Source organism: Eumetopias jubatus, unplaced genomic scaffold (genome assembly GCF_037043125.1).
Source record: "Eumetopias jubatus isolate StellerSeaLion01/CBP00866 unplaced genomic scaffold, mEumJub1_p1.0 scaffold_15, whole genome shotgun sequence".
Classification (NCBI taxonomy): Eukaryota; Metazoa; Chordata; class Mammalia; order Carnivora; family Otariidae; genus Eumetopias; species Eumetopias jubatus.
Window position 1 is genome coordinate 84,893,576 of NW_028274821.1, and position 27,756 is coordinate 84,921,331.

Below are 27,756 nucleotides of genomic sequence, written 5' to 3' on the forward strand. Positions count from 1 at the left end.
TGAAACCGAGGCCCGGGTGACCGGCAGCTTACCGGAGATGGCACAGTGAGGCCTCGAATTCGTCCATCCTGTCATTTACTCGTTCATTCATGCATTCGGTAGACCTTGCAGGATGCCCAGTCCGCTGCTCTGAGCTGCGCGCCAGTGTCCTGGGGGCGGAAGGGATGGGGGCTGAGGATTTTCAGAGATGAATTAACACGGCTTCTACCTTGGAAGACTTTAAAATCCGAACTGGCGGGGAGAGGCAGGATCCGACAGCTATACTCCCAACTCCATAAACCGTTCTAGTGGAGGCAGCATGTGGCGCGAGAAAGCATTCAGGGCTTTTTAGTGAATCCGTTCCGATTTCAAATTCCTGCTCCGTTGCCTCGTGCTCGCTGAGACTCTTGGCAGATCCCCTCCCCTCTCTGAGTCTCAGTTTTCTCACCTGTGAAACAGGTATTTTTGAGGATTAGGACCATGGAAAACTCTTAGCACAAGATCTAATGTATAACAGTCCCTCAAAATATCATTGGTATTAATGTACCCAGTGAAATGAACACTTGAGTTGGGTCCTGAAAGTTAAAAGAATTCACAAAGCAGGGAAGCTGCTCAGGCTTTCTGACTGGGCAGTTTCATTGTTGCCTCAACCAGCAAGCACGAATCACTCTAGTGTCACTCCATTGCCGTTAACAAAGATGCACCAACACCTCTTAGAGCACTAGTTAAAGCAGGTTGCCCCCTTGTTGCTGTCAGGCTCGAGGAAGCCTTCTTCCATTCCTTTATGGGGTTCTATGAATGGGCTTTAGCTTTGGACTAAATTGGTATACTACCTCCCTTTTGTCCCAAGCTTTCTGTTTTTGTTTTGTTGTCGTTTATTTATTTTTAGTAATCTCTACATCCATCATAGGACTCGAACTCACGACCCTGAGATCAAGAGTAGTGCTCTTCAAGGGACGCCTGGGTGGCTCAGTTGGTTAAGCATCTGCCTTTGGCTCAGGTTATGATCTCAGGGTCTTGGGATCGAGTCCAACATCGGGCTCCCTGCTCGGCGAGGAGCCTGCTTCTCCCTCTGCCTGCCACTCCCCCTGCTTGTGCTTCCTCTCTCTCTCCCTACTAAATAAATAAAATCTTAAAAAAAACAAAAAACTGTAGTGCTCTTTTGACTGAGCCAGCCAAGTGCCCCATGTCCCAAGTGCAATCCTCTCTTTAGCCCCAAATATACTGAGTTAAATGTTAAATGTTAAACGTTTATGTGTCTGTCTCTACAGCCAGCCTGGAAGTCAACCATGGCTGACACCTGATTTGGTTTACCTAGTCTCCAGGCCCAACACATGGATGCTTGTTGGATGAATGAATGAATGGGCCTTGCCACAGACCACAGTGAGGCAGACTTCCAAGAAGTGGATGGGTATGGAGAAGAGAGCAGACAGAGGACAATCTTGGCATGGATTAGTCTTAAAAGTAAGTTGAATGGTGCACAGGGACTTTGCTGTCATATTTTCCAAATGCTTATAGTTCTTTTAGTGCTAACGATTGTGCACATCTTTCTGAACTTGGAAGTTATCTGTTGCTCCTGTTTCTCTTACAACGCCACATCCAACACACCAGTAAATTCTGCAGCCTCTACTTTCAAAATAACCCAACATCTTCCCACCACTCTTAATGGCAACTGCCTGGCCTAAGCTACCACTGTCTGTCACCTAAACTGTTGGTGTCACCTTTTATTTTTTAATTTTTTTAAGATTTTATTTATTTGTCAGAGAGAGAGAGAGCACAAGCAGGGAGAGAGGCAGGCAGAGGGAGAAGCAGGCTCCCCACTGAGCAAGAAGCCTGATGTGGGACTCGATCCCAGGACCCTGGGATCATGACCCGAGCCAAAGGCAACTGCTTAACCGACTGAGCCACCCAGGTGTCCCTGGTGTCACCTTTTACATCACCTCTGCTACTGGCTCTTATTCCCATGTATTCTCAAGACAGCTGTTAAAGGGACCCTTTTCAAACTTAAGTCAGCTCACGTCACTGCCCAGAATTTCCAGTGTTGTCCCATGAGGTAGACCACATCCTTTCCTCAGCCTACAAAACTTTACAGCAGCCCCTCTACCCCTCTACTTCCATCTCATCTCTTCTCACCCTTGCAGTCCAGCATGACCTTTCTGTTTCTGGAATATACCAAGTCAGCCCTGTCTCTGGGCCTTTGCTTGGCTCCCTCCTTCACTTCTTTCAGGTCCCTGATCAGTGTCACCTCCTCAGGGACATCTCTCTTGACCACTTTATCTAAGGTACTGCCAGGCACTGTGTGGTTTTATACCCTCAGCATGCAGTCATCCCTGACACAGACTTTTAAAATTCTGCCTCCATGACTGGGAGATCCACAGTCATAAGCACGGCCATTATTTCATTCACCAGAACAGGCTATTTCTTTACTTGTAAAATGGGCATTTCTGGTTTAAAGTTCCTTCTGACCAGTAAGTTCTGGGGATATGAATTTCTGTTGTCTTGTGGCCTGCCTGGGTCACAAAGATTTCTTTCAAGAAATGGAGCTGAAAGGCAGGTGGGCTTTGCCTGTTTCCAGGACCCCTGAGACTTTTATTCGGCACCTATTTCCCAGCGTAAGAGTCTGTATCTTTAGTACCCAAGATTAGATAGCATCATAATCTGGCAATAATTTTTTTATCTGTAGACACAATTCAATGAGAAGTATTTGAGACAATAACAAAAGAGCCATATTTCATTAACTATTGGCCTTTATTAAAGGCCAAAGTACAACTGGGGGCACCTGGCTGGCTCTGTCAGTAGACCATGTGACTCTTGATCTTGGGGTTGTAAGTTCCAGCCCCAGGTTGGGGGTAGAGATTACTTAAAAACAAAATATTAAAAAAAAAAAAAAGTACAATTATATGAAAACAAAGACCCAATTAAACCTAAGGTTAAGGCCTATTAACAGAATCCCTCAAGCAACTGCCCAGGCACTCAGTTCTGGCACCAGAGTTGTCCTTGACTCTGCCCTTAGTCCCCCCACTCTCATCTTTCCCCATCTCATACTCTGGGGATTCGGCTTCCCACCAGGATATGCCTCTCCAGCCAGGACTGACTTCTCAGCCCCTAGGACCTCGCCCTTCCCGTCAGAATGGTGACCACAGGGTCATCTTCCTCTCCCCGTCCCCTACCTGCCAGGCCCAGGTGACCACTACACTCGCAGGGCCAAGTCCAAATGTTTTGTCTTGTCAGCACTTTGGATACACTTTAAACGTCTTTAAAGTCTCCCAGTCCGTTAACAATAGAGTCACTGTGCACAAGGCAGGGGCACCTTCCTCCAAGCTCTGTGGTGGCGTTCAAGGTTCTAAGTTACGAGAATTGGGGTCTCCCGCTCCCGTCACTCCTGGAGGTAGAAGAACTACTCAGACCTCAGCTCGAAGGTCTTTCTCTCAAAGAAGTCTGCCCAGCACTCGACAGGCAGCGCCGGCAACCTTCTCCTGGGGGCCCGGGCACCCTCAGTCTGGGCAGTGATGAGCCCCCGCGTCCGCGGCTGTGTCCGCGCAGGCCCCTTCCAGGGCCAGGGGCTCCTCGGATTCAGGAGGGAAGCTGAGCGCAGTTATGATGTCCACGATGCTGGGCCTGCGCGGGGACGGAGTGTCCGCTCCTCGGACAGCAAGAGTGAGGTTCCCCGAGGATGAGAGTCCGGCTGGGGGCTGTCGGGGTCACTACCAGGCCGATTCCCCAGCGCTTCCAGCCCCTCCCCTAGGCCCCGCCCCTCCCGCCCACCGGCACTTCCGGTTCCGGCGTGGCCCGGAAGTGGGCGGGCGGCGGCGTCTGCGCGCGGAGGAGGTGGAGGAGGCGCCGGGCGGCCGCTTCCCGCCCCCGAGCCTGAGCCGGTGCCGAGCGGGGTAGAACCGAGGTCGGACTCGGAGCGGAGCCGGCTGAGCGGGCGCCGAGTCCCCGCCATGGCCCGGAACACGCTGTCCTCGCGCTTCCGTCGGGTGGACATCGATGAGTTTGACGAGAACAAATTCGTGGACGAGCAGGAGGAGGCGGCGGCGGCGGCGGGCGAGCCAGGCCCGGACCCTAGCGAGGTGGATGGCCTTCTGCGGCAATATCCTTACCCAGCGCGGCGGCCCGGGCGCCCCTCAGGCCGGCCTCCCTACTCCTCTCACCTCCGGGCCCCTGAGGTCCGTCTCCCAAGTCCCTTCCGATCTGGCCCCCCTCGGGCCAGGTTCCCTTACTGCGGGTATCCCCCCTTCCCTCTGATCCGGTCTCCCCACTCCCCTTGTCCCGGGCTCCCCTTGTCCTGGGCTCCCACCCTCAGCAGCGCGGCCCCTAGCCCCTGGTGGACCCGCCGGCTCGCCAGCCCCAGAAGCATGCCGGACGCGCTTGCAGCCCCGCAGGCCCCTCACTCCTCCGCGAGGCCTGTCCACTTTTCTCCCCCTCTGTCTCCTCATCCCCTCAGACTGACCGTTCCTTGGGTTCCCCATCACTCCATCCCTCCCTTGCAGGAAATGGGGCTGTTCTCGAGCTAGATGGGCGGGAGGGGCCGAGGTGAGCCCGCTGAGTAATTGAGCGGCCTAGACGGCTCCCGGGTGCAGTCCTCTTGGGCTGGCTTGCAGCACCACACGAAGGTCGGTGGGTGGATGGCTGAGGGATAGAAAGGACCCAAGGGGGAGCGAAGGCTGGAGCCTTAGTCCAGCCCTGAGGTCAGAGATTGTGCGCCTCCCCAGAATCAGTCTGACCCTCCAGCTTAACGCTACTCTTTTCACCTGTTCTCAGCTTCCTGTGAACACCCTGAGCTGTGGACCTTGATGGTCTCAGCCACGTTCAACGAGCGAGTTTTGGCTCCCTCCCCGAAATAGCCTTCTTGTGCAGGAAGCAGGGAAAGACTAGTAGTTGAGAGCTAAGAAAAACCAGACAGCATCAAGTGAAATGTAAAAGTAGAGCCTCATGACTGGAAGTGACTATTCTTGTGGCCACATAAAGCAAGCATTTAGAAAACAAGATTAAAAATAGAGGTGGTTGTCGCAGCCTGCTTGGTCCCTTAGCAGTTTGAGCACAGGAAACTGACTTATTCTCACAGGAAGGATTTTTCTTTATTCAAATGGTGTTACAGGAAGTGCCTGCCCCTCCCCCGCACTTGCCGGGGCAGGGTTGGAGGCTCATGCTGTATATAAATCAGGTTCTGGGTGTTTAATCAGTTGACTCAGCTTGGGAAGTCAGGCCCATGGACTACCTTAGGGAGGAGTCCCGCGGTGTTCCTCTAGTGTGCCTTTGAACCAAAAACCAGACTTTGAACAGGAATGTGCTTTCAAAGATGGGGATTCAAACTTGTATTTCCTGCCCCATCAGGATCACCCTGCTTACCCCATTGATGAAATGGGGTCATGAGAAGGACCCTCATGAGGGAAGATTGATTCTGTAGTCTGTTGCAGGACCTGGCTTATGGGCAGGCAGTACCAAAAAGGCTCCGGGGTCGGGCCTGTGGCCCAGGACCATCCACAGATGGGGAGAACAAAGACTGGTTATCTGCTATCTTGGTCCTAGTGCTACAGGGACTTTTTGAAGGTCATCTCTTGGTACGCCCCCTGACTAATGATAGGTTCCTTGAGGCTGCTCAGAGGCCAAGGTTTAGCACATCCAATTAGTGGCAATTTCTCCACTAGTGACAGTGTCAGCAACCTTGTTACCATAGATTGTCTACCTCTTGGGACTGGAGAAAGGGAGGTTAGCAAAGAGAACTGAAATCCTGGCTAATGTGGAACCCAGGGAGGGAGGAGGAAGGAACTGGTATTTACTAGTCCCTATCATGTGCCAGGTATTGGACTTATATTAGATCACTGAACTTAAACTATAGAACAGGCTTCTGGGAGTCTTAGAACAGAGGCCAGAGGATTAGGGATAGAGATTGATTGACTGGAGTGGGGGAATGTAGGGAGGCGGAGACCTGTCCTACTGCCTTACAGGGAATTTAGTCTTGGTAGGAAATAACTCAGATGAGCTAGAACATGGGCTGTGTATCCATGCAGACCTAACTATCATGCTACAGTTGTGTGACCTCATACCCTCTCTGAACCTCAGCAGCATCTTCTGTGAACAGGAGGGGAACCCCGCTGGCCTTACAGGTTCCGTGGGAGTATCACAACAATATTGTGAGGCTTCATGGTGCTGGGCACGCAGCAAGTGTCCTGGACACGTAGTGTGGGTCTTTGGGTAGAGCGACAGTAGGGGATTATAGAAAGAGCTTGGCTTTGGAGTTGGGCATACTTGGGTTTGAAGGCCAGCTGGACAGCTTAGCTTTTTAACCTTGGGCAGGTCATTTTCCTTCTTTGAGCCTCAAATTCATTGCCTTTCAAATGAGAATAATGATTCTTGTCACAGAGCGTTGTTAGCAGTATTGAGATGACATGTGAAAGCACCTGGCACAGAAGCTGAGAGCTTGTAGGGAGTTTAAAATATTCGTTTCTTTTCTTCCTCATTGAAGAACCTTCTGGTCCTCAGGAACAGGAATTGGTCCAAAGCAGTGGTTTTGAACAATTTTGCACTCTCTCCTCCCCCTGAAGAAATTTGGCATTGTTTGGAGACATTTTGATTGTCACTCTTGGGGAACGCTGCTGGGATCTAGTGGGTAGAGGCCGGGCACGCTGCTAAATATTGTGCAGTGCACAGGACAGACCTCACATCAGTCGTGGGGTCTAAAATGTTAATAGTGCTGTGGTTGAGAAACCCTGATCTGGAGACGAGGGGCAGCGGTCCCCAGGCTCCACAGCCTGTTGTAAGCTGAGCACAGGCCAGCTTGATAAATGCTGTGCACTCCCTGCTCCCCAGATGTCCCCAAGCTGCTAAAGGCCTTGTATCTGTCAACACCTATAGCGAATGCTTGGTAGGTTGGCACTACGGAGGTAACTAAAGCAGTGACTCTCTTTGCCCCCGTGGACTAGTTTCCCTGCCCTTCCCCGTCCATCCCTTGAATGATTCTGTTTGTCAGCCGTGCTGGTTATTGAAGAGAGCCGGCCTGCATTTCCTTCTAAGCTGCTGAGACTCTGCGTATTGCTCTGGGATGCCAGATCGGAAAACAGTTCCAAGGGAGACATCAGTGGCTGGTATCAGACTGGCCCTTGCCTGGCTGAGGAAAAGGAATTCCAAAGCCAGCAGATGCAGGGGGTGGGCTGCCTCTCCATTGTGGAAGGTGGGTCCGGGCTCAGCAGGAGTGGCCCCTGGGTGGTGCGGGCCCAGCATGGTCAGGATGGAGCCCACATTAGGGAAGACGGGACTGGGCTTTGCTCTGGGCTCTGTTCACACATAGGTATCAGTGCACAAACAGGAGTAGAGACCTGATTGGGCAGCAGCCATTCCTTGTTCTATTTTTGAAGCTTTTTGGCTGAAGCCAGTGTTTCAGATGAGGAAATGAAAGTTGGCTGATGTAATTCAGTTTAAAATAGGTGTCACCTTTGGGGACCTAACCCAGATTGTCATTTTCTTTTGAGTGCTGTGTATTCCTACCTCAGCAAAGAATGTGTCAGGATTGCAACTAAGGTTGAGGGGAGTGGGGAGGATCGGCTCGTATTTTGGGGAAGAGCTTTTAGATTAATAAATCTCCCTTCTAGTAGCAGTTGGGAACATCAAAGACCTGGGTGGGTCTTGCAAGATAGCAGTTTAAGCACATCTTAATTTCTTTAGCAGTTGAATCGATAAACCATTGGATTAAGAGTTAGGAAACCTCCATTTGTGCCTTCGTCCTTCCCTTTTGAGAATGAGAAGGTGACAGGGCTAGCCTCGCATCACTGTTGTTGTGAGGACCCAGCAGGGCAGACACGGTGCCCAGTACCAAGCAGGTGCAAGTGAGCTCAGTCAGTTCTATTGCAGGTCACCCCGAGAGGGCACTTGCTTTGCTCCTGCCTTCCAGGGTGGGAGGGAAGGAGTGTCCAAACATGTTTCGGGGGTGGCAGAAGGAGGGGCACTCTTGGTGTGGCTCAGGAGAGCTCCAGGCTGCTCTCTGAATGGGCCGGGGCCACACCTGGAATCAGCAGTGGGGTGCGGTGGCGGGGGAGGGGGCATGTGGATGTCATTTGACTCCTCTCTCGAGCTGTTTTTGAAAGGAGTTCATTAATAAAAGCATGGACATGCTTGAGCCTAACCATCCTTAACTGGTGGTGATGCACAGGGGACATGCTTCGGGCATTCCACGCAGCCTTGCGGAACTCTCCCATCAACACCAAGAATCAGGCCGTGAAGGTAAAGAGGGTGGTGCTGCGGCTTTGCTGGGTGGTGCTGGGCTCCGGGCTGAGCCGGGGCAAGCAAGCGCTCCCCGGGGCTCCAGACAGCCTCAGCGAGGCTCTGCTGAGGGAGTGAGTTGACGCTGGGCAGTGCTTCCATGGCAGCCTCCTGGCACTCCTACCATCAGAGCTGTCAGTGTTTATAGTAAAAGCTCCCCAAAGAAACATCCACGCTTCCCCAGGGCCCAGGGCCTCGTGGGGTGAGAAGACGGCCCAGCCCTTGCTGCTTAGCAAAACTATAAATTAGCTTGCCACATGGGACTTAGAGCAGTGTTTCTGCTTTAAAGGTTATTGAATAGGCTTTATTTGCATAAGGATTTTCAGTGCTTTTAAGATTTCCTGTCTTTTAAAAATAAGGTGAGGGATGCCTGGGTGGCTCAGTCGTTAAGCGTCTTGCCTTCGGCTCAGGTCATGATCTCGGGGTCCTGGGATTGAGCCCCACATCGGGCTCCCTGCTCAGCCAGGAGCCTGCTTCTCCCTCTCCCGCTCCCCCTGCTTGTGTTCCCTCTCTCGCTGTCTCTCCCTCTGTGTCAAATAAATAAATAAAATCTTAAAAAAAATAATAAAAACAAGGTGAGAAGATACAGTCGTGCTTTATTGCATCACCGCTGTTTAGAAGCTGTCTGAAATTTGCTCCAGGGAAAGGGGTCTCTCCGAAGCTGGGGTTTTTGCCGGCTTGTGACAGCATGTTGATGTGAGCAGTGGCTGCACCTCTCAGGTGGAGGGAAAGGGCCCCTCTGTTACTGGCGTGAATGCAGAGGGAAGCTGCAGCTTTTCTTAAATGTGTTAAGAAAATAGATCTCCACAGTTGTGATCTTGGGGAGTCTGAGCCTTGCAGGTGTCCTCAAAAGCAGTGATGCTTCTCTCCGGTAAACCACTTACTCTCCCCCAAAGAAGTGAATAACTTTTTTTTTTTTCTTTTTAAGTATTTTATTTGACAGAGGGTACAAGCAGGGGGAGTGGCAGGCAGAGGCAGAGGGAGAAGCAGGCTCCCCGCAGAGCAGGGAGAGCCCGATCCAGGGCTCAATCCCAGGACGCCGGGATCATGACCTGAGCCGAAGGCAGAAGCTTAACCCGACTGAGCCTCCCAGGCGCCCAGCAGGGAATAACTTATTGGCCACTTCCTTTGTAACTGTCCGAGACAAATGAGAAACTGGGCAGTGTTTCTAAGAGTTCTGACCACTCAGTTTGGCATTTCTGTGCCTGTCTTGGAGGACATAGATGTGCCTGGGGTTCGGCTCTGGGCGTCACTCCCTTTCTCTCTCCTCTACAGGAACGAGCCCAGGGCGTGGTGCTGAAAGTGCTCACAAACTTTAAGAGCAGTGAAATTGAGCAGGCTGTGCAGTCGCTGGACAGAAATGGCATTGACTTGCTAATGAAGTACATTTATAAAGGGTTTGAGAAGCCCACAGAAAACAGCAGTGCAGTGTTACTCCAGTGGCATGAAAAGGTACGTGAACACACTGCCCATGCAGGTGACCCACTGACTGGCCCCCACCCCAGGGTTCACAGCAGCGGGCCAGAGTTTCCGAGACAAACACGGGACAGTCTGATAGGCATTCGAGAGTAAGGGGCTACACCTAAAACCACCTAGGACATCTGGTCACTTCTCCTATGGAAGCACCTGCTAGGGGTTCACTGGTTTTGGTAGTTGCAATTGCTTCAGCTGCTTGTTTATGCCAGGCGTGTCATGGGATCAGGTGACCTGGCATGGTGAGAGAGACAGGGAGTCCCAGGTGGGAGAGAGGCAGGCTTGCTTGTGGCTGGAGCTTCATAATACTTGATTTGCATCAGTGGAGGTAGCTGCTTTGCATTGGTGAAGGTGTGGTGGGTGAGGGGGCTGGTCTCAGGAATGCAGGCTGAGCCCTCCAGCTAACTCTCAGGGCTTCCTCTTCTGGCCTCAGCCTCACTAGGCCGGTGGGGGCTGGGGGGCAGTGGCAGAAACCTGGATGTTCACTGAAGAGGGCCTGCAGCCACCTGAAGCACAAAGAGCTGTGCCTGTCCCCTGCTCAGGTCGTTACAAGAGCAAGGTATTTCATCTAGCCACTGTCCCCCTGCCCCATAGAGCTACGGGAAGCTTGCTTATCATTATCGGAGACCAGGCTGCTACCAACACCATGCCCTTCCCAAAAGGCTCTGTTGAGTTGGGAGGGGTCATCCACTTGGGCAGCCTCGGTGCTGGGCTGTGGTGGCCTTTGGTCCTGTTGCTGGCCACGCTGTGCCTGTTCTCGGCCAGAAGGTGGGCGGGGGCCGGGGGGGGGTTGGTGGCTGTGCTGCTCAGGAACCGAGCAAGCCCTCTGCCTGGTGTGGCGGCCAGGCCCTTTCTTTGGTCTCTTTAAGGCGACTTGGTGCTGAGCCCCATTGGCGTTTCTAAGGAGGACTCGGGGAGGCAGCTGTGATGGGTCCCATGTCCCCCGGCAAGCCGGGCTCCCCCTGGGCCTGCCAGGTCTCATTTGACTCTTTTCCTTTTCCTGCCCCCACAGGCATTAGCAGTAGGAGGACTAGGCTCCATTATAAGAGTTCTTACAGCGAGAAAGACTGTTTAAAAAAAAGGACTCATGTTACCTTGAGAAGAATTTTGGATGCACAGGCTGATGAAGAGGGATTGACAATGGACCATCTTCCTGGGAACTCCCAACTAAACTATTCCAGGACATGCATCTGCTGAAGTGTATTTTATTTTCAAGGTGGAGGGAGAACTTGTCTGTTTCCTAAATCCTTTGCAGGATCTGATAGTCTATGCCTTTGTCCACGAGTAACACAGAACTGACCTCGTAACTGTCTGCCCGAGTGGCTGGTCAGCGTTGGCCGGGTGTAGCTGTGCGCTCTATTTCACGTGGGGGAGGGACGATCTGGGCAGGTGCAGATCCAAGGGCTGTGGTCAAAGGGAGAGCTTGTTTTTTTGAAGTAGTAAAGCTTCGAGGGTTTGTACAGACATCCCGTCTTCCGAGAGAAGACGGGCTCTCTTGGATTCATTGTAAAGTGCCTGCTGCATCAATAAAGCTCTTGGCTTATTAGTATGTACTTTGCGGTGTGTTTCATGTATGTAAAGTGAGTAAGGAATGGGACGGTAACAAATGGGAAACTGATGGGCTGGGCGTGTCCCTGCGGAGCCGGTCCCAGGGCGTGAGCGTGGTGTCTGGCCCTCTCCCACCGCAGTACCTCTGGCCTGGGCTCGGTGCTGCTGGCTGCTGTGGAGTTGGCTGAATAACTATTTATTGGTTTTACTCCTTTGATTTGTATGTAATTTTGGAGCTTACTTAATAAAGTGCAAACAGTAATTGATCTAGGCTTTAAAAGTCTTTAGTTTGGGGCGCCTGGATGGCTCAGTCGGTTAAGCGACTGCCTTCGGCTCAGGTCATGATCCCGGAGTCCCGGGATCGAGTCCCGCATCAGGCTCCCTGCTCAGCAGGGAGTCTGCTTCTCCCTCTCACCCTCCCCCCCCCCCATGCTCTCTCTCTCATTCTCTCTCTCAAATAAATAAAATCTTTAAAATAAAAGTCTTTAGTTTGTGTGACTACAGTTGGAATCTTTTGGGAGCATGCCCCAGAAGGGCCCGGTCACCATCTCCTGACACTGGCTGGGGCTGTGCGGCAGGAACGCCCTGAGATGCTGACAAGGTTTTTTTAAAGGATTAAAAGCCAGGAGCAGGTACCATCAGCCTATAGATACAAAAGGAACGTTTTGTTCCTTATAACCGCTAACAGCCAGCTTCTTTGAAGAGCGAGATGTTTTTCCAACCTTTTAAGCACATGGAACTGCAGTCTGCATTGTTAAAGGACCCCATTGATGATGTGGTTCTTGGACAGAAGACATTGACCAAAGTGATACAATCCTTCCAATTCCTCTGCAGAACCCCACCATTCCTGGGAGGCAGGACTAGATTGCTGGCTTCATTAAATTACACGTATTCCCTTAATTGGGGGGGGGTGCTTTCTGAAAGACAAATGTTCTGTAGCTATCTCCCCTCGCCCCCTTTTTGTACTTACTAGGTTACTGGTTTATCATGAAAGGATATACTCAGGAACAGCCAGATGAAGGAGATGCACCGGGGAATGCAGGGGGAAAGGACACGGAGCTTCCATGCTCTCGGAGCATGCCGCCCTCCCCACATCTCCGCTCTCCAGCCCAGGAGCCGCCCTCCCCGCATCTCTGCTCACCAAACTGGAAGGTCTGTTCTGTAGTCCATGAAGTTTGCCTCGGAATATTAAATACAAGACACAAAGTACCAAATTTCATTAGTCAAATGCTGAGACACCAGACTATCAAGTAAAACCCACTGTAGTTGCATCTGGATTAAAGAGCTTTAATCAAAAAGTGACACCACAAATGAATTTTCTACAGCAGTCTTAGATAATACAATTCCTATTTACAACATGGAGAGAGATCCAAATCCAATGCTCATATAAAGGGCTATACATACTGTCTCTGTCACAGAACATTTTATACAAGTAAAAGTGCATTAACTCAGAATATTTACTCCACTCTTCCTCTTAAAGCTGAAGGAAATTCGACATGCAGGAGGAAAGCCTACTCAGAATGAACCCTAAGCAGGTCCGGGCTGAGTGAAAGCTGCTGGGGGCTGTGGGCAGGGCAGGGTGAGACCAGCTCAAGGGCCGGAGAGGCCTCAGTGGAGCCGGACCGGTTGGCAAGCCCTGAGCCACCCGATGTGGGGACTCTCCGGGAACAGCTGGAAAAGCTCCCTCTTACCGCAACTACAGAACAGAAGGAATTGCTGTCTTGTGTCCCCACCAGATAAAGGGAAAATAAAATTCTAAACAAAGGAAAGCCATCTGCAGGGAGGAGCCACGGGAGGAGGTAGGCAACTGGGGAATGGGTCGCTCGGGTGGCAGAGAGCCTAGCGGGGGTGACGGTGACGCTGCCCTTGCTCGGTACTCCCAGGTCTGTGGAAATGTAGCACATTAACTCTGCAAATCCGTGTTTTCCCGTGAGATATGTTTTACATATTTTACTCCCATGCATTTTTGAGAAACATGGGGGTGGGGGTGGGGGGAGAGGTGGTGGCTCCACGTACATGGCAGACGGCTTCCGACGTTTTGGTCAGGGATGGGGAAGGGACCACTGCTGCTCGCCCTTAATGGAGCAGACTGTCCTTAACCGGAGCAAACGTGTGATTAGCATTTGCTCAGTCTCACAACACAGAATTAAGAGCAAAGCAAACGAAATACCACCACTGCTTCAGAGGGAAGCAGAGACCATAGAATGCTAGTGAAATTAAAAAAGGGAAAGGCATCCCAATCTTAGAAATAATCTCTTGATGCTCTGATTTGCCTTTAAGGACACCAAGTTAAATGGATTTTATAATACAGAGACATGTTTATAGTAGCGAAGAACTTTAGCTATAAAAAATAGTTTAAAATGGTTTACCAGCAACCTATCCAAGACAAGTACATTCATTAAAAAGGCAATTGAGTGTATTTGGTACTAAGGATCTTTTCTCATGTATCTGCTAGTTTTCTTCAGTAAAGTGAGATACTGTCTGAAAGTTGCATATTCATGAATCCACACTGGCCCCAGAGTACCTTAAAGATGTGCAAATCTAAAACTCTGGGTGGTTTGAGAAACAAGGTGAAAGAATGTTTTCTTGAGAGGAAGGGGTAAAAAGCCTCTTCTATCTCATCTGAACCCAAACAAGCTAACTGGGAATGGGAATTTTGAATGCCCACCCCAGTGAGCTGGCTGTGTGGCAGGGGCACGAGGCTCTGGCCTGCTGGGCACCACGTCGAAGGGCTGTCTTTCCGTCTAGCATGGTCACTACGGGGTGGACCTGGTGTGTCCACCTTGCCGGAGGCTGAGGGCTTCAGCTTCAAGCACTAGTGTGGACACTTAGAGGATTCAGGTGCGGACGGGTGCCGGCCAGAGCTGGGATTTTAGCAGCATGGTGGAAATGTGGGCAGTGCCAGGACCCTCCCGTTTGGTGAGCACGATGACGCAGGGACAGCCACCTCCTGAGGTTCAGATCAGTCTGTCGGGAAGGGGGCCTTAAGTCTTGTAAACAATGTTTTGACGCTTGTACAAAATACTGCAGTTACAGTGATTAAAAACCCACCCAGACTGGTGTGTCAGTGTTCTTTTCACAGAAAAAGTGTCATTGCGTGGAGCTCCGCCTGTTGGCACTTCCATCTAGGACCACGGTATCCGAGGGTTGGAGATGGATGGCCGGATGCTGCCCTTGGGGGCTGGCTTGGACCCAAACCATGACATCTGGGTTGGAAACAGAAAGGGCTCCTGAGACGAGCATCAGGATGAGGTGCCGAGGAAGCTGAAGGCACCACCACCCCCTGCATCCCCAAGCCGCCCCTGCGGCCCTCCACGCCCCATGGCGCCTGCCGTGAGGTTGCCGTGAAGATGCTGGTTGTTGGAGACCAGGCTGCGGGGCCCGGAGCCCATTCTAAGTGCGTGAGGGGAGCAGGAGAAAATGGAGTTGACCAGAACCAGGGGCTGGGACTGTAAGTAATTCTGCCTTAAGATTTTCTTTTTGTTCTATCCCTTCAGCAGGTACTTTCTGAATATTTTATAATTTTTTTTTAAGATTTTATTTTTTTGTGAGAGAGAGAATGAGAGACAGAGAGCATGAGAGGGAGGAGGGTCAGAGGGAGAGGCAGACTCCCCGCTGAGCAGGGAGCCCGATGCGGGACTCGATCCCGGGACTCCAGGATCATGACCTGAGGTGAAGGCAGTCACCCAACCAACTGAGCCACCCAGGCGCCCCTGAATATTTTATTTTTTAAAAAGTCTGGATGCCAGGGGCGCCTGGGTGGCTCAGATGGTTAAGCGACTGCCTTCGGCTCAGGTCATGATCCTGGAGTCCCGGGATCGAGTCCCGCATCGGGCTCCCTGCTCAGCGGGGAGTCTGCTTCTCCCTCTGACCCTCCCCACTCTCATGCTATCATTCTCTCTCTCTCAATAAATAAATAAAAATCTTTAAAAAAAAAAAGTCTGGACGCCGGGCCAGCCCCAGGGCTGCTGACGTGAGAGACATTGGTCAAAGGGCCCGAGAAAGCACGGAGGCTGTGGGTGGAGCACGCATGGCTGTGTGTGCGGGGAAGCAAGCGCGTCCTGGGGACAGTCAGCCAAGCGCGGGGCTGGTAACTCCAGTTTCCAAGAGCCTCGGCAGCCGGCAACCTACCTTGTACTCCAGGGTTTCTTTGAGCATGTTCTCTTCCTCTTCTGAGAAGTTCAGCAACACTGACACAGCTTTTATAAGGTGAAAAGCCTGAAACAAAGGAAGTTGTGCTGCCACCGGCCTTGGTGGGGGCGGAGCGGAGGTGGGGGGGTGGGGATCGGGGCCGGGGGGGGGGGGGGGGGGGGGGTCTAAGCGGCAGCACTTCCCGGGCTCTGCTCCCGATGGGGGTGAGCAAGGATCACGGGGAGGGCGAAGTTGGGCTTTCTCAAGTCTGACGACGATGACCGGTTCTTTTTCTCCCCTCCATCTTTTCCTTCGGGTACCGGCAAGACCCCCGGGGGACATCCACGCAACAGCTGCCCTGCTCTTCAGCAGATGCAGGAATGTGGGGCAGATTCAGCTCCCTGGACTCAAGCCTCCGCCCCCTTCTCGGCCCCCCTGCTTGCTGCAGTCCGCAGGTCAGGGCCAGCTGGGGAAAGGACGACGTACCCACACTGGTGGGCAAATCAGAACGTGGCAGAGGAAGAAAGAAATGGCCTTGGGGAAAGCCATGCGAGGCTTGGACAAATGAGCCAGGCACTCGGAACCCAAAAGGCAACTCAGAAGCCCTTTACCTCAGATTCTCGGCAGGACATGAATTTCAAAACCACGTGTTTCAGGTATTCAAAGTTGATCTCTCGGGCATCAGTCAGGTCAGCGTTATTCGTGACAGAAGGGGCCATGTTTGGCATCTCAGGGCCAGGCTTGTCCCGGACTTCAAACAGCTCATTGTCGGGTCTGATTTTCTGAAAACCCCATGGAAAGATGCCACACTGAACCCCCGAGACAGATGTGAAAACCACCCGCCCATCCTTTAGCAGGCCCAGCGTGCTAGCCAAGAGGGCCCCCCGTGGAAAGGGAGAGCCTTCCAGTGTCTGAAGAAGGCTTGGCTCCCCCAGGTGGGGTGGCCGCTGGCGAAGAAGGAGGTCATGTGGGGAAGGTCAGACATTTCCTTTACCCGGGTCAGGACACCTCTGGGGCAGGGAGCACCCCAAAAAGGGCAGAGGCGCTGCTCTCCTAGGTCTGGGCATGGCACACGGCGCACAGGTCATGTCACTGACTTCTCAGAGCTCAGGGCTCGGGGAAGGACGGCACACGCCCGAAGTCACACGGCTACTTTGCAGAGGCATGTTCAAACGGGCAGGGCCATTGTCCCACCAGCCAACATCTGGCTTTCCAGAAACCTGAAATCAACGGGCGGGTGGGGGGGGGGGGGCGCATCATCAGGCATGAGGCAGAAGAGGGGCACTTACCAGTTCCTTCTGGAGAGTCTTTTTGAGTTCCAGCATCCTCTGCTGCATCTGCTTTATGGTCTGAGACAAAGCCCCGCCCCCGCAAAAAGCCATTCATCACATGCACTTTTCACCATCGTTAAGGTGCAAAGGACAACAGAACAGCCAGCCACTGCCTTGGGACCCTATACATCTGTCCTAAGATCCTGCCCTGCCTCCCCAGAGCCTTGTGTTGTCACACTTGCGTGCCCGGGACTCTAACCCCCTTTCTGGACGCTCTGCATGCACGAGTTCTGCAAGGCCGCTGCAAAGGCCACTGTCACACCCCCTCTGTGGAGCGCTCAGGCCCAGGGCTGCCCCAGCCTACCCACAGGGGCTCGGCCCTCAGGATGGCTTCTGGGGCATGCTCTGGAAGGAGCACAGCTGGAAACCTCTCTGGACAGTACGCTTTGTCCTTCAGAATTGTATTTATGTGCCATGATCCCACATCACTGCTCTCCTGAAGTATCATCATTTTCAATGCTTATTTTTTTTTAATGTTTTTTTTTTTTTTATTCATGAGAGTCAGAGAGAGAGAGAGGCAGAGGCAGAGGGAGAAGCAGACTCCCCGCCTAGCAGGGAGCCCGATGCGGGACTCTATCCCAGGACCCTGGGATCATGACCTGAGCCGAAGGCAGACGCTTAACCATCTGAGCCACCCAGGTGCCCCTTCAATGCTCATTTTTAACAGTGTAAGAAATCATGATTTTTCTGTCCTTATCTAGTCTTTAAATTTTTATTTTTAATGAATTTAATTAGTCTTAAGTGTAACTTGTTACACACTCCAGTAATCACTAGAAAGGCTAACCTCTGTTTTCCTGATGAAAGCTTTACTGTATAATCAGCAATACAGGAAAAAAATGTTAAACGTTTCTCCCAAGTCTCACAACTGTAACACCAAAATTAGTTTTTCCTGTGGACTTCTATGTCACCAATCTTGGCTTCTGTAGCTAGAATTTTGTTTTTGGTTTTTTTTAAAAGATTTTATTTATTTATTTTGGGGGGTGGGCAGAGAGAGCCAAGGAGTGGGGAGGAGGGGCAGAGGGAGAAGCAGACTCCCTGCTGAGCAGGGAGCCCTATGCAGGACCCTGGGATCGTGACCTGAACCGAAGGCAGACGCTTAACTGACTGAGCCACCCAGGTGCTCCACTAGCTAGAATTTTGAATAGTGTTTTTCATTTATCAGAGTTTTCACACCTTTCCACAGATTTCCTTTTTTTTTTTTTTTTTTTTTAAGTACGCTCTACGCCCAGTGTGGGGCTTGAACTCATGACCCTGAGATCAAGAGTCACATGCTCCACCAATTAAGCCTGCCAGGTGCCCCCTTAATTTTAACCTTTAATGTGACAGTAACTCTAGGGGATGCCCCAGGTCTTACAGTGGGGCTGAGCCTCCATTTTTAAAGCATTGGTCAGCTTTGCTTTCTCCAGAGGTATGTCCACAGTCGTCTCTCCACAGAATGAGATGGCTCTGTCAGAGGCTCGGCTCCTATCAAGCACATTAAATGGCCTCCAATACACCCTATTTTATAAATGGTAATGTGTTGTTTCAGTCTGTTCTTCTTTTGGCTGAGCACAAGGCTGGACATTCATTTGAAAGTACATTTGCTATTTTATGTTACCTGACTTTCTAGGTTTTTGGCTCATGGATTAATTCATCTAACAAATATACCGATTGAGTTCCTACTATGTGTTAGACACTGAACTGGAGGCTGGGGGAAAACAATAAGCAAAACAAGAAAAATGTCTGCTCTCAGGAGGGGAAAGTGCCGATAACCAGATATTAGTACATCAGAAGGTATTAAGAGGTGTGGAGAGAAAGAGCAAGGTAAGGGGACAGGAGGTTCTGGTGCTGAGGGCTGCCAAGGGTAGCAGGGAGGCCTCCTTGACAAAATGACACCATAAAGGCAGTGAGGGAATTGCAGGAAGAATCTTCCAGACAGAAGGCTCAGCAAGTGCAAACCACCCTGAGGCAGGAGGCTGCTTAATATTCACAGCAAGGCAAGGCCAATGTGGCTGAGAGGAAGTGCTGGGGTTGGCAGAAGGGGTGCAGTAAAAAGGGTACTAAGGAGGCAAACCACAGAGGGCTTTGTGGGCCCCTGCAAGGACTTGGCTTTTACAGAGAGAGGAAGTCATCAGAGAGGTGGAAGCCTGGGGTGACGGGGAAACCAGTCAGAAGCCGAACACCAGCCTGTAGGGGAGAGACAATGGTGGCCTGACCTTGGGTGGTGACGGCGGTAGGGATGGGGAGCAGCTCAGTTTGGGTGTAGCCTGAAAGGAGAGCCAAAAGGACTGGCTAAAGGTGTGGCTGGTGCTCGTGGGAGAGACCCAAGGGTTGAGAATGACACCAAGATTTGCCGGGCAGCATGGTGAGTTTGAAGTTTGGGTGGTTTAAGCTTCAGATGTGTTTTAGACACTGCCGCGCAGGTACAGAGACGATCTAGGGCTCCCGGGAGCGTCTGGGCTTGCGGGCAGCGTGCGGCAAGCGGCTGAGTGCCATGAGAGAGGGGGTCTGAGGGCTGGGCCCTGGGGCACACAGTGTTCGTACACTTTTGTGTATTTTATATTTCACACTAAGATTAAATGTGTGCGTGTGCGCGCAAGAGAGGGGATGAGCACTTTTTCCTTTTGTTAAAGGTCTAAAAAAATACACACCCGCAATCACACTCTGGAGGCAAAGCAATGAGCAGCCAGCACACTTGACTTCCCAGGGCCCTTGGACACCAGGATGGAACGAGACCCCGCACCTGAAGATGCAGAGGCTGGGGGGGTGGGTGCAATCATGACATTCATTGACCCTCTGCCAAATACCAGAAATGTTACAGGACAGCTAGCAGACGCTTTCATCTCACCCCCCCCACCACCCCTGCCCCCCCGGTAAAACCACGTGAAGACAGGCATCGCTGGGGCACTTCACGGCTGTGGAAAGGAAGTGAGAGGTAAGGTGACTGGTCCAGTAGGACCCACTGGTGACAGCAGAGGTGGCTGTGAACGTCTGAACTCACACCTGCTCGAGCTCTAACACGCTGAACATTATCTCAGCTGGGGGGAGGTGGGAAAGGCACGCAGACAGGTGGAAAGACGGGAAGAAGGCCTTCTACCGAGAGGTAAGATCCCCCCCGAGATGTGCCCGGGGCACCGGCGTAACTCGAGGAAGGGACCGAATGGCTTTAGGCACAAATACCGGGAAAGTGCAGGGAGATAAACAGTTGAGGCAAGAAGCACCCTCACCTTATTTTTCTCCAGAAGTTGCTGCTCCAACTCCTGCTTCTCCTTCTGTAGCTGCCCGAGGTCCACGACCCCCACTGCACCGTTTGGGATTCTCTCCGCCGCTGGAAGCTGGTACATGGGGTCCTGCGCGGCCCTCGAGGTTACCTACAGGGCGGCGGCAGCAAGCTGACAGCCAGGCCAAGGTAACGGTCAAGCTAAGCCGCAGGTCCCTGGGAAAGGGGACCAGATCGGTTCCCAAGGTGCGGACCGGTGAGCTCGAACAGGCAGCTGGCCAGGAACCACAGCTGAACTGTGGAGATCCTGTCCAGTGCCTTCCAGAGCGACCATCAGCTTTCCCCGCGGCGAGCGTGCTCGAAGGAAAGGGCTCTTAACGCCTGAACCCTGACACGTGGTGCCACCTCCGATGGGCTCCTCGACACCCACAAGCTCTTGGTCAGTTAAGCACCCCCACTTTAAAGAGAGGAAGCTAGAGCACAGAGAAGTGACCTGCCCAACATCCCGGAGCTAGTGAGCACCAGCTGTGTCTTCCTGTAATCCTGCCGCCCCCTTCCCACTGCCTCGAGGCCAACTGCAGCAGTCAGCCGTGCGTCCTGCCGCACCACGCCACGCTGCCACCACGCCCGGCCCGCCGCTCCAGTGGGCACTTACGTGAGGCTCGGGCACTGAGAGCGTCAACCCCTGCTCGGGGCTGGGCAGCCTCAGCACATCGTCCCTCGCAGCAGCCTCGGACTCCTCTGCCCTCAGGCTCTGCAGGGCTTCCAGCTCACTCTGCAGCTGATGCATCTGTGACAGGGCAGAGTCATGACCTAGGCCAGGCAGAGGGGGGCAACCGTCAGCCCGGTGACTGCGCCGCTTCCGGGCAGGGTACCTGGTGGGGAGCCGGTTCAGAAGGCTCGACAGGGATAGACTCCTCACCTTTCTTCAGCTGGAAAATCTCCTGCTCTTTCTGGAGAATCACTTCAGTTTTCTCCTGCAGAGTCTGCTCCTTCTCATCTAGGACAGCTGTGAGGTTAGCAGCCTTGGACAGAAAGACCAACAAGATGAGGCTGGCAGCAGTAACCCCCTTTCCCCCAAAAGGAATCTCCAATTTTCCACTACCCAGGGTCCCCCCATGAATCCCTCCCTGCAGCCCACAGCCTAGAACACCCCCTAGCTAAGCTCTGCTCGTCGGGGCACGCATGGGGCCGGAGCCCTGCACAGGAGCTAGCCCTCACTGCCCACCCGGCCTACACTGGGGCTCCCGGACATGCGGCTGCTCGGCCCGGCCTTGCGGGTCCTGAGTGCCCATCACACGCCTGGCGTTTGATACACATGACCTTGTCACACATGTCTGTTACGCTTCCTGAAAGGTGTAATTATCCTCAAGTCTTTGTTCAGAGGCAACTGAGACTCATGTTTGTTAAGGACTTACTGAAGGCCTGGAGCCCAGGAACTACCAGGTCTGGGGCCTGACACCGAGCCTGTCTGAAAAGGAAGGCACTTCCCATCCTTCCCACTGACAGCTCAGCTGTATTACGGTCTTGGGGGCCTGTGGCCAGTGATAGCCCCCTCACAGAATTAGAGGCCGGTAGGTCCCTGGATATGGGCTTTTCCCCAGGTGAGCTTTAGAACAATAACTGACCATCAAAAATCAAAAAAGGCCTATCCTGTGGGGTGAGGATTTCTTTATAACACTTTTCTCCCACCTTCCAAAGACCTCAGGGGAATCACTCAGTTGCTGGCATTCCTGAGACCTAGGTCCAGCCCCTGTCCTGGACACAAGGGGAGGTAGGCTGGTCCTACCTGAGGCTGGAGCTCACCCCCCCCCCCCAGCCCCGCCCCGGGCCCACACCTCTGGGTCAAGCGGGGCCTACCTGTTGCTGGAACTCTTCCCTCTGCTTCCGTACTTCGTCCAGGGCTTGAGCCATGGCAACACTCACAATTTCTCTTTGGCTCCATTCTTCCTACAATCCAGAAAAGAGGGAGGAGATTGGGTCTCAAAACTCATTTCACAGTTTCTTAGCTGCACGCTACCTGAAGCCCACCATGGGAATATGGCCTTACAGGGCCAGATTAACGTTCTTACTCCTTCTCGAGGTTCCCAGGCTGCTTGCTCACTGCAATGCCTTCTGTAACCCTCCAGGAACTGTCCTGCCGGGCAACCCACCGGCCTCTCCCCAAATGGGCACACCGCGGGGGGTTGGTTATCCCCTGGGCACACCAGTCAGTTCTTGGGCCAAGGTTAGGGGACCGAGAAGTTGGAAGAGAAGAGCTGGTCTAATGAAATCAACATGGAACACGAAGAAAGATCCTCAGGCCCACGTGAATGGACTAGTGGACTGGAGCAACCCAATTAATTACGGGAAAAATAAGAAGCAATTACTGAATTGTAATAGGACAAAATGCTACAGACTCATCAAAATTATCCATTTTAGAGGAGAGAAAAAGGCTCTGAGAGGTGAATCTGCCTGAGGTCCCACAGCTGGTGGGATAGCCAGATTTCAAGCCAGCATCTGTCTAAGCTCAGAGCCAAGCCTCTCTGAATGTTAGACTCCACTACCCAGATTATCTTCTACGCTGAGCAGGGCCGCCTCCTCAGCCTTCCCCAGAGCACAGGATCTATCTCCTGACAAACACATCAGTTCTCTTCCCTGCGATGGATGCCGCGCTCACTGCTCAGTCCCAGACTTCTCAGGTGCCTTCGTTCTGGTCAGGGACATCTGTTTTTCCGGTCTACCCAGGATCGCCCCATTTTTGGGGTAAGAGCCTCATCACTGCTATTCCCCACTTCTGCCCTGCAGTTCCACGTGGTTCTGGTAGGGCTGCCAGTAATAATATGCCCATTTTGTGGCTACAAGGATAAGCATGTGATTCAGACCTAGCCAATCACAGTACCCCTTGGCCAAACTGACCTGTCCATGGGGTGGCTCTGTCACCTCAAATGGACCAATCAAAATCCCTTTTTATATCAGAATCCTTTTTAATATGGTGAAGCCTAAGGGGAGAAGCCCTCTTTCCTGAGCTGGCATGTTACCAGCTTGGAGCTGCTGTGGTCATGTCCACCCAATTTGCAGGCCGCAGTCTGCATCATGGAGAAAAGGAAGGCCAAGAGTTTGGGTAACTGACAGGGCAGGAAATAGCATGATGCAGGAAGAAGAGAGACCTGAGGGCCGCGCCCCCGCCTCCCCCCCAGTTCCAGCTGGACAAGTCTTTCTGGTTCTGTGAGCTACTTATCGCCCCTTCCACTGATGCTGGTACAAGCTGGTTCATGGAAGGGGAGCACAGCCTCCTGGCCAGGGGCATTCTGGCTCCTACTGTGCAGTTGTCAGAACTGACCTTCCGTTGAGTCCATCTCTAGTAAAGACGAGAAAAACGGGTGCCTGAATTCAAGAGGAGGGACCTCGCCCTACCTACCCCAGAGAACACCCCTCATCAGGGGTGGCTCTGTTGACACAGGAGAAGCAATTCTAAAACCCTGGCCCTGTGGGTGGAGGGTGGCAGAAGCCTTTTCTGGGGAGGATGAGAGGACGGCAGGCTGGCTGAGCGGAAGCCAGGAACCAGTCTCAAAGCCGCCCCTTGCCAGGGACTGCACATGTCACTTTTCCTCAGGGTCACACTGGATCCTCAGGCTAATCCTCTTGAAGGCAAGGGTGAACAGGTTCAGTTTAAAAAAAAAAAAAAAAAAAAGGAAACTAGATTCCTTCAAGAATTTGTTAGTGAGGGGCCGGCCGGCAGGCAGAACAGCTCCCGCGTGGCTGTGAAGCCACACCCGGTCCAGGACTGTGGGATTCGAGGCCACCTGGCACAGCTCAGCCACCGGGCTCCCCGCCTCCAGCAGCCCTCTGCACCTGGGAATGCCTTCCCGGAGGGAATTCGAAATATGTATGCACCTAAAAATAGTGCTTCAAAATATTTGAAGCAAAGATTGGCCAAATTAAAGAGAGAAAGAAGACAAATCCATGATCATAGCTGGAAGATTCAGCACACCACCCTTACGAACTGATGGAACAAGAAGACAAAAAAGAAAAATCAGAAAACACAGAGAAGATCTGGACAACCCTCTCACCCAACTTGATCTGCGGAGTACTTACGGAATGCTTTCCCCTCACGGTGGCAGTGCACTGAATATTTCCCCAGACACTACAGGCTGGGGCATAAAACAAGCCTCCATAAATATCAAAGAACTGGAATCAGTTCGTGTATTATCTGACCATAATGATATTAAACTAGAAATTCAAGACATCGAGAACATTCCCCAAACGTGTGAAAATTAACCACACCTCCCAACAGCCTGTGTGTGTGCTGGTTTTTAAGTTACCGCCTATCGACCCCACTTCCCTCTTTCATATTCTGCTTTGCCCTGCTATGCCTGGGACTCCGCAAACGCCTTTTCTGCTTGTCTAGCCGGCTCCATATGAATCTCTGCCCACAGCAGGAGCTCGAGGGAGCCTGGAAGGCAGGAGGACAGAGCAAGAGACTTGCTCCTTCCTGTCGGCTTCCTGTTTCCGTGAGCAACGCTGCTTCACAGGGGCAGCAGAATTTCGTCCTGAAGCGGCAGGACGTGGGGCTGACCTCATTCACTGCCTTGTCCCCCCAACACATACCAGCACCCACGGAACAGCATCCCCTGCTCAGAGGTCCGAGTGTCAGACCTGTGGGGCTCTTTGTCTTAATTCCTAAGATTAATACTTGCACCTTCTTTGCTCTGTTCCCCTACCTGTAGCCATTCCTGCATTCCATCACCTTCGTGACAGCTTATGACTGTTTCTGTGCTGGAATAAAACCTTACATGAGGACATGAATTCTCACTCAAATAACTGGTATGGTTCCTTCCTCCTGACTGGACCATGACGGATCCACCGCAGGACAGATTTTCTGTTTCTTCTTGTGCACATTAGTTGCAATGATCACCGCTCTTCATTCTTTCTTGCTGCCTTACATCTTCCGTGCATCTATGGAGAATCTTCCTTCACCTGAATGATGCTCTCTAGCATTCCCTTTAAGTGGAAATCTGTTGGTGGCTAATTCCTTGTTTCTGTTTTATTGGTTTTTCTAGTTCTACTACCATGCTGTGTCTGGGTATAGATTTTAAAATTTATCCTGCGGGGGGGGGTGCCTAGGTGGCTTTGTCACTGAGCATCTGCCTTCGGCTCGGGTCATGATCCTGAGGTCCTGGGATTGAGCCCCGCATTGGGCTCCCTGCTCCGCAGGAAGCCTGCTTCTCCCTCTCCCCCTGCTTGTGTTCCCTCTCTCGCTATGTCTCTCTCTCTCTCTGTCAAATAAATAAATAAAATCTTTGGGGCGCCTGGGGGGCTCAGTCGTTAAGCGTCTGCCTTCGGCTCAGGTCATGATCCCAGGGTCCTGGGATCCAGCCCCACATCAGGCTCCCTGCTCTGCGAGAGGCCTGCTTCTCCCTCTCCCGCTCCCCCTGCTTGTGTTCCCTCTCTCGCTGTGTCTCTGTCAAATAAATAAATAAAATCTTTAAAAATAAATAAATAAATAAATAAAATCTTTAAAAAAAAAAAAAGAATCCTCACACCTGTACCTGTGACTTAACAGCTTTCAGCAGTTTGAAAACTTCTTAGCTATTATCAGTTCAATAATTGCTTTGGTCTCAGAGTGCCTGGGTGGTTCAGTTGGTTAAGCGTCTGACTCTCGGTTTCCACTCAGGTCATGATCTCAGGGTTGTGAGATCACGCCCAGCATCAGGCTCTGTGCTCAGCAGAGGCTGCTTGGGATTCTCTCTCCTTCTGCCGTTCCCCCTGCTCTCCTTCTCTCTAAAATAAATAAATAGGGGCGCCTGGCTGGCTCAGTCGGTGAAGCGTCTGCCTTCAGCTCAGGTCATGATCCCAGGGTCCTAGGATCGAGCCCCGCATCGGGCTCCCCGCTCGGAGGGGAGCCTGCTTCTTTCTCCCTCGCCCTCTGCCCCTCCCCCCCAGCTCGTGCACTTTCTCTCAAATAAATAAAAATCTTTAAAAAAAATAAAATCTTTTAAAAAAATAAGTAAATAACGTCTTTAAAAAATAATAGCTGCTTCAGTCTCACTTGTGCGCTCCTTTCTGAGCCCCCACTCACCTGGGATCAGGCACCTCCCAGGATCCTGTCTTTTATCATGCCTTTTCTGTATTTCTGTCCTTCCTTCCACTTCACTAGTTCTCTCTTGAGTTCTAATCTGCTCTTAAACATACTGTTTTTTTTTTAAACATATTGTTTTTAAAAACAACTTTCCTGAACTATAACAATATGCTGTGCATATTTCAAGCGTGCAATGTGGTTAGGGTGAAGACATCACCACAATAAAAACCATGTAAATACTCATTACCCCCAAAAGGTTCTGCATGCCCTTTCAGAGTGTACCACATTCTTAGTTCCAGCTCTACTTTCTCTGGCTCTCATGTTCTAAGTTGTTTCCCTTTTAACACTGCTGCCTTTTAGGATAGTTTCCAAATCTCTGCTGCAATTTTCAATTTTGTCCTTTATGCCCTTAAACATAGTAACTAATATAATATCTGAGCCTCCTAACAGCTCTTCCTGCTTCTCTACTTGCTTCCTTTCCAGAACATTCTCTACAAAGAGCCAGAGTAATTGTTTTAAAACAAAACTTCTCCCTGCACCCTCTCAGGTCCCATCCCTTTTCAGGAGCTTTGTACCATCGCTCAATAAACTTTGCTTTGCTGCCCACCAAAACAAAACAAAACACCCCACGAAACTTCTCCCATCATTTCTTTGTTTAAAACTCCCAACTATTTCCCTGCCTGCCTCCTCGCCTCTTCTTCTCCCCCAGGCCACTAAGCAGCAGCCACACTGACCTTTGTGCTGTTCTCTGAACAAAATAAGCTTTTTCCTGCCTCAGAGCTTTTCTATTTGCTATTTCTTCGGTCTGGACTATTCCCTTCCCAAACATGCACACTGCTGGCCCCTTCGCATGATTCAGGGCTTTTGCTCAAATATCACTGAAGCCTTCCCTAGCCTCCATATCTAAAAGAGCCCTCTCCTCCCTACTCTCTGTCCCTCACTCTGCTTTACTCTCTTCATGGCATTTAGGACTACCGCTCGTCTGCCATCTCTAGTTACAGGCTCCACAGAGGGGAAGTTTCGTCTGTTTTGTTCATATCCCGGCACCTACAGTGGTGCCCACAGGTACTCCAACGTTTGTTGAAGGCATGCATGGAAACAGACTGACTGCAAAGCCCAGAGTTCCCACCATTCAGCACTACTGCCTTAGCAGCTACCTAACCTAGCAGAGACTATTACCGAGAGCTTACCTAATGCAGACCCTCAGCTATGGATGTTCTGTTCTGTTTTGTTTCTTTTTAAAGGGATCTATTTTTTTTTTTTTTAAGATTTTTAAATTTATTTATTCACCAGAGAGAGCGAGGAGGAGAGAGCGAGAGTACAAGCAGGGGGAGCAGCTAAGCAAGGAGCCCGATGTGGGACTTGATCCCAGAACACTGGGATCATGACCTGAGCCGAAGGCAGAAGCTTAACTGACTGAGCCACCTGGGGGTCCCGTTACGGATGTTCTGAGAAGGTCTCTGCCAAAAGATCCACAAGATCTCTGTGTCATGACCAAGTTGGGCAAGTACTGCAATGATCCATCATCTAAGGGCTTCTTTGAAAGGGGACCGAGGACCCTGGAGGCCTCTAAGAAAGTGGCAGAAACTCTCTTTCCTTTGCATCCAGTTATGTCCAAGCCGAGAAGCAGGCAACGTCTGATTAAAGCACCAAGTTCTCAGAAGGGAAAGGTTAACAATCCAGTAGACTGTTCCTTCATCTCTATACACGGGCTCCAACATAACAGACAAGGTCCTTACGACCACGTAAGCAAGCCCTTGCTTTACTAGTCCCAC

At 51.6% G+C, this 27,756-nt stretch overlaps 2 protein-coding genes across 6 annotated transcripts in view; one reads left to right on the top strand and one right to left on the bottom strand.

Annotated features, from left to right (window-relative positions):
* Positions 1–3,777: 3,777 nt before the first annotated feature.
* On the top strand, positions 3,778–11,264 carry ARPC5L (actin related protein 2/3 complex subunit 5 like). Its single transcript, XM_028107621.2, has 4 exons — positions 3,778–4,072; positions 8,127–8,199; positions 9,514–9,690; positions 10,724–11,264. The coding sequence occupies exons 1-4, from the start codon at positions 3,924–3,926 to the stop codon at positions 10,784–10,786; spliced, it is 462 nt and encodes a 153-aa protein (XP_027963422.1). The 5' UTR covers positions 3,778–3,923; the 3' UTR covers positions 10,787–11,264.
* A 1,261-nt stretch (positions 11,265–12,525) lies between these two features.
* GOLGA1 (golgin A1) overlaps positions 12,526–27,756 on the bottom strand; it is a 44,427-nt gene continuing 29,196 nt past the window's right edge. For 2 of the 5 annotated variants that reach the window (XM_028107716.1, XM_028107717.2), the window contains exons 15-22: positions 21,781–21,870; positions 20,843–20,945; positions 20,576–20,733; positions 19,928–20,071; positions 16,680–16,739; positions 16,002–16,172; positions 15,391–15,477; positions 12,526–14,465 (exon numbers count right to left, since the gene is read on the bottom strand). In XM_028107716.1, the coding sequence (XP_027963517.1) occupies positions 14,385–14,465; positions 15,391–15,477; positions 16,002–16,172; positions 16,680–16,739; positions 19,928–20,071; positions 20,576–20,733; positions 20,843–20,945; positions 21,781–21,870 (894 nt within the window). In that variant the 3' untranslated portion in view covers positions 12,526–14,384. Of the gene's footprint in view, positions 14,466–15,390; positions 15,478–16,001; positions 16,611–16,679; positions 16,740–19,927; positions 20,072–20,575; positions 20,734–20,842; positions 20,946–21,780; positions 21,871–27,756 lie in introns of those variants that run through there. The other 3 variants (XM_028107718.1, XR_003610047.1, XM_028107719.1) reach the window with 3 other exon arrangements.

What these genes read in the sequence shown, in the direction of transcription:
- ARPC5L (XM_028107621.2), top strand. Translation starts at nt 3,924, where the DNA reads ATGGCCCGGAACACGCTGTCCTCGCGCTTCCGTCGGGTGGACATCGAT. An exon ending in CCAAGAATCAGGCCGTGAAG is followed by an intron (nt 8,200 to 9,513) that starts GTAAAGAGGGTG and finishes TCTCCTCTACAG; the next exon opens with GAACGAGCCCAGGGCGTGGT. An exon ending in TACTCCAGTGGCATGAAAAG is followed by an intron (nt 9,691 to 10,723) that starts GTACGTGAACAC and finishes CTGCCCCCACAG; the next exon opens with GCATTAGCAGTAGGAGGACT.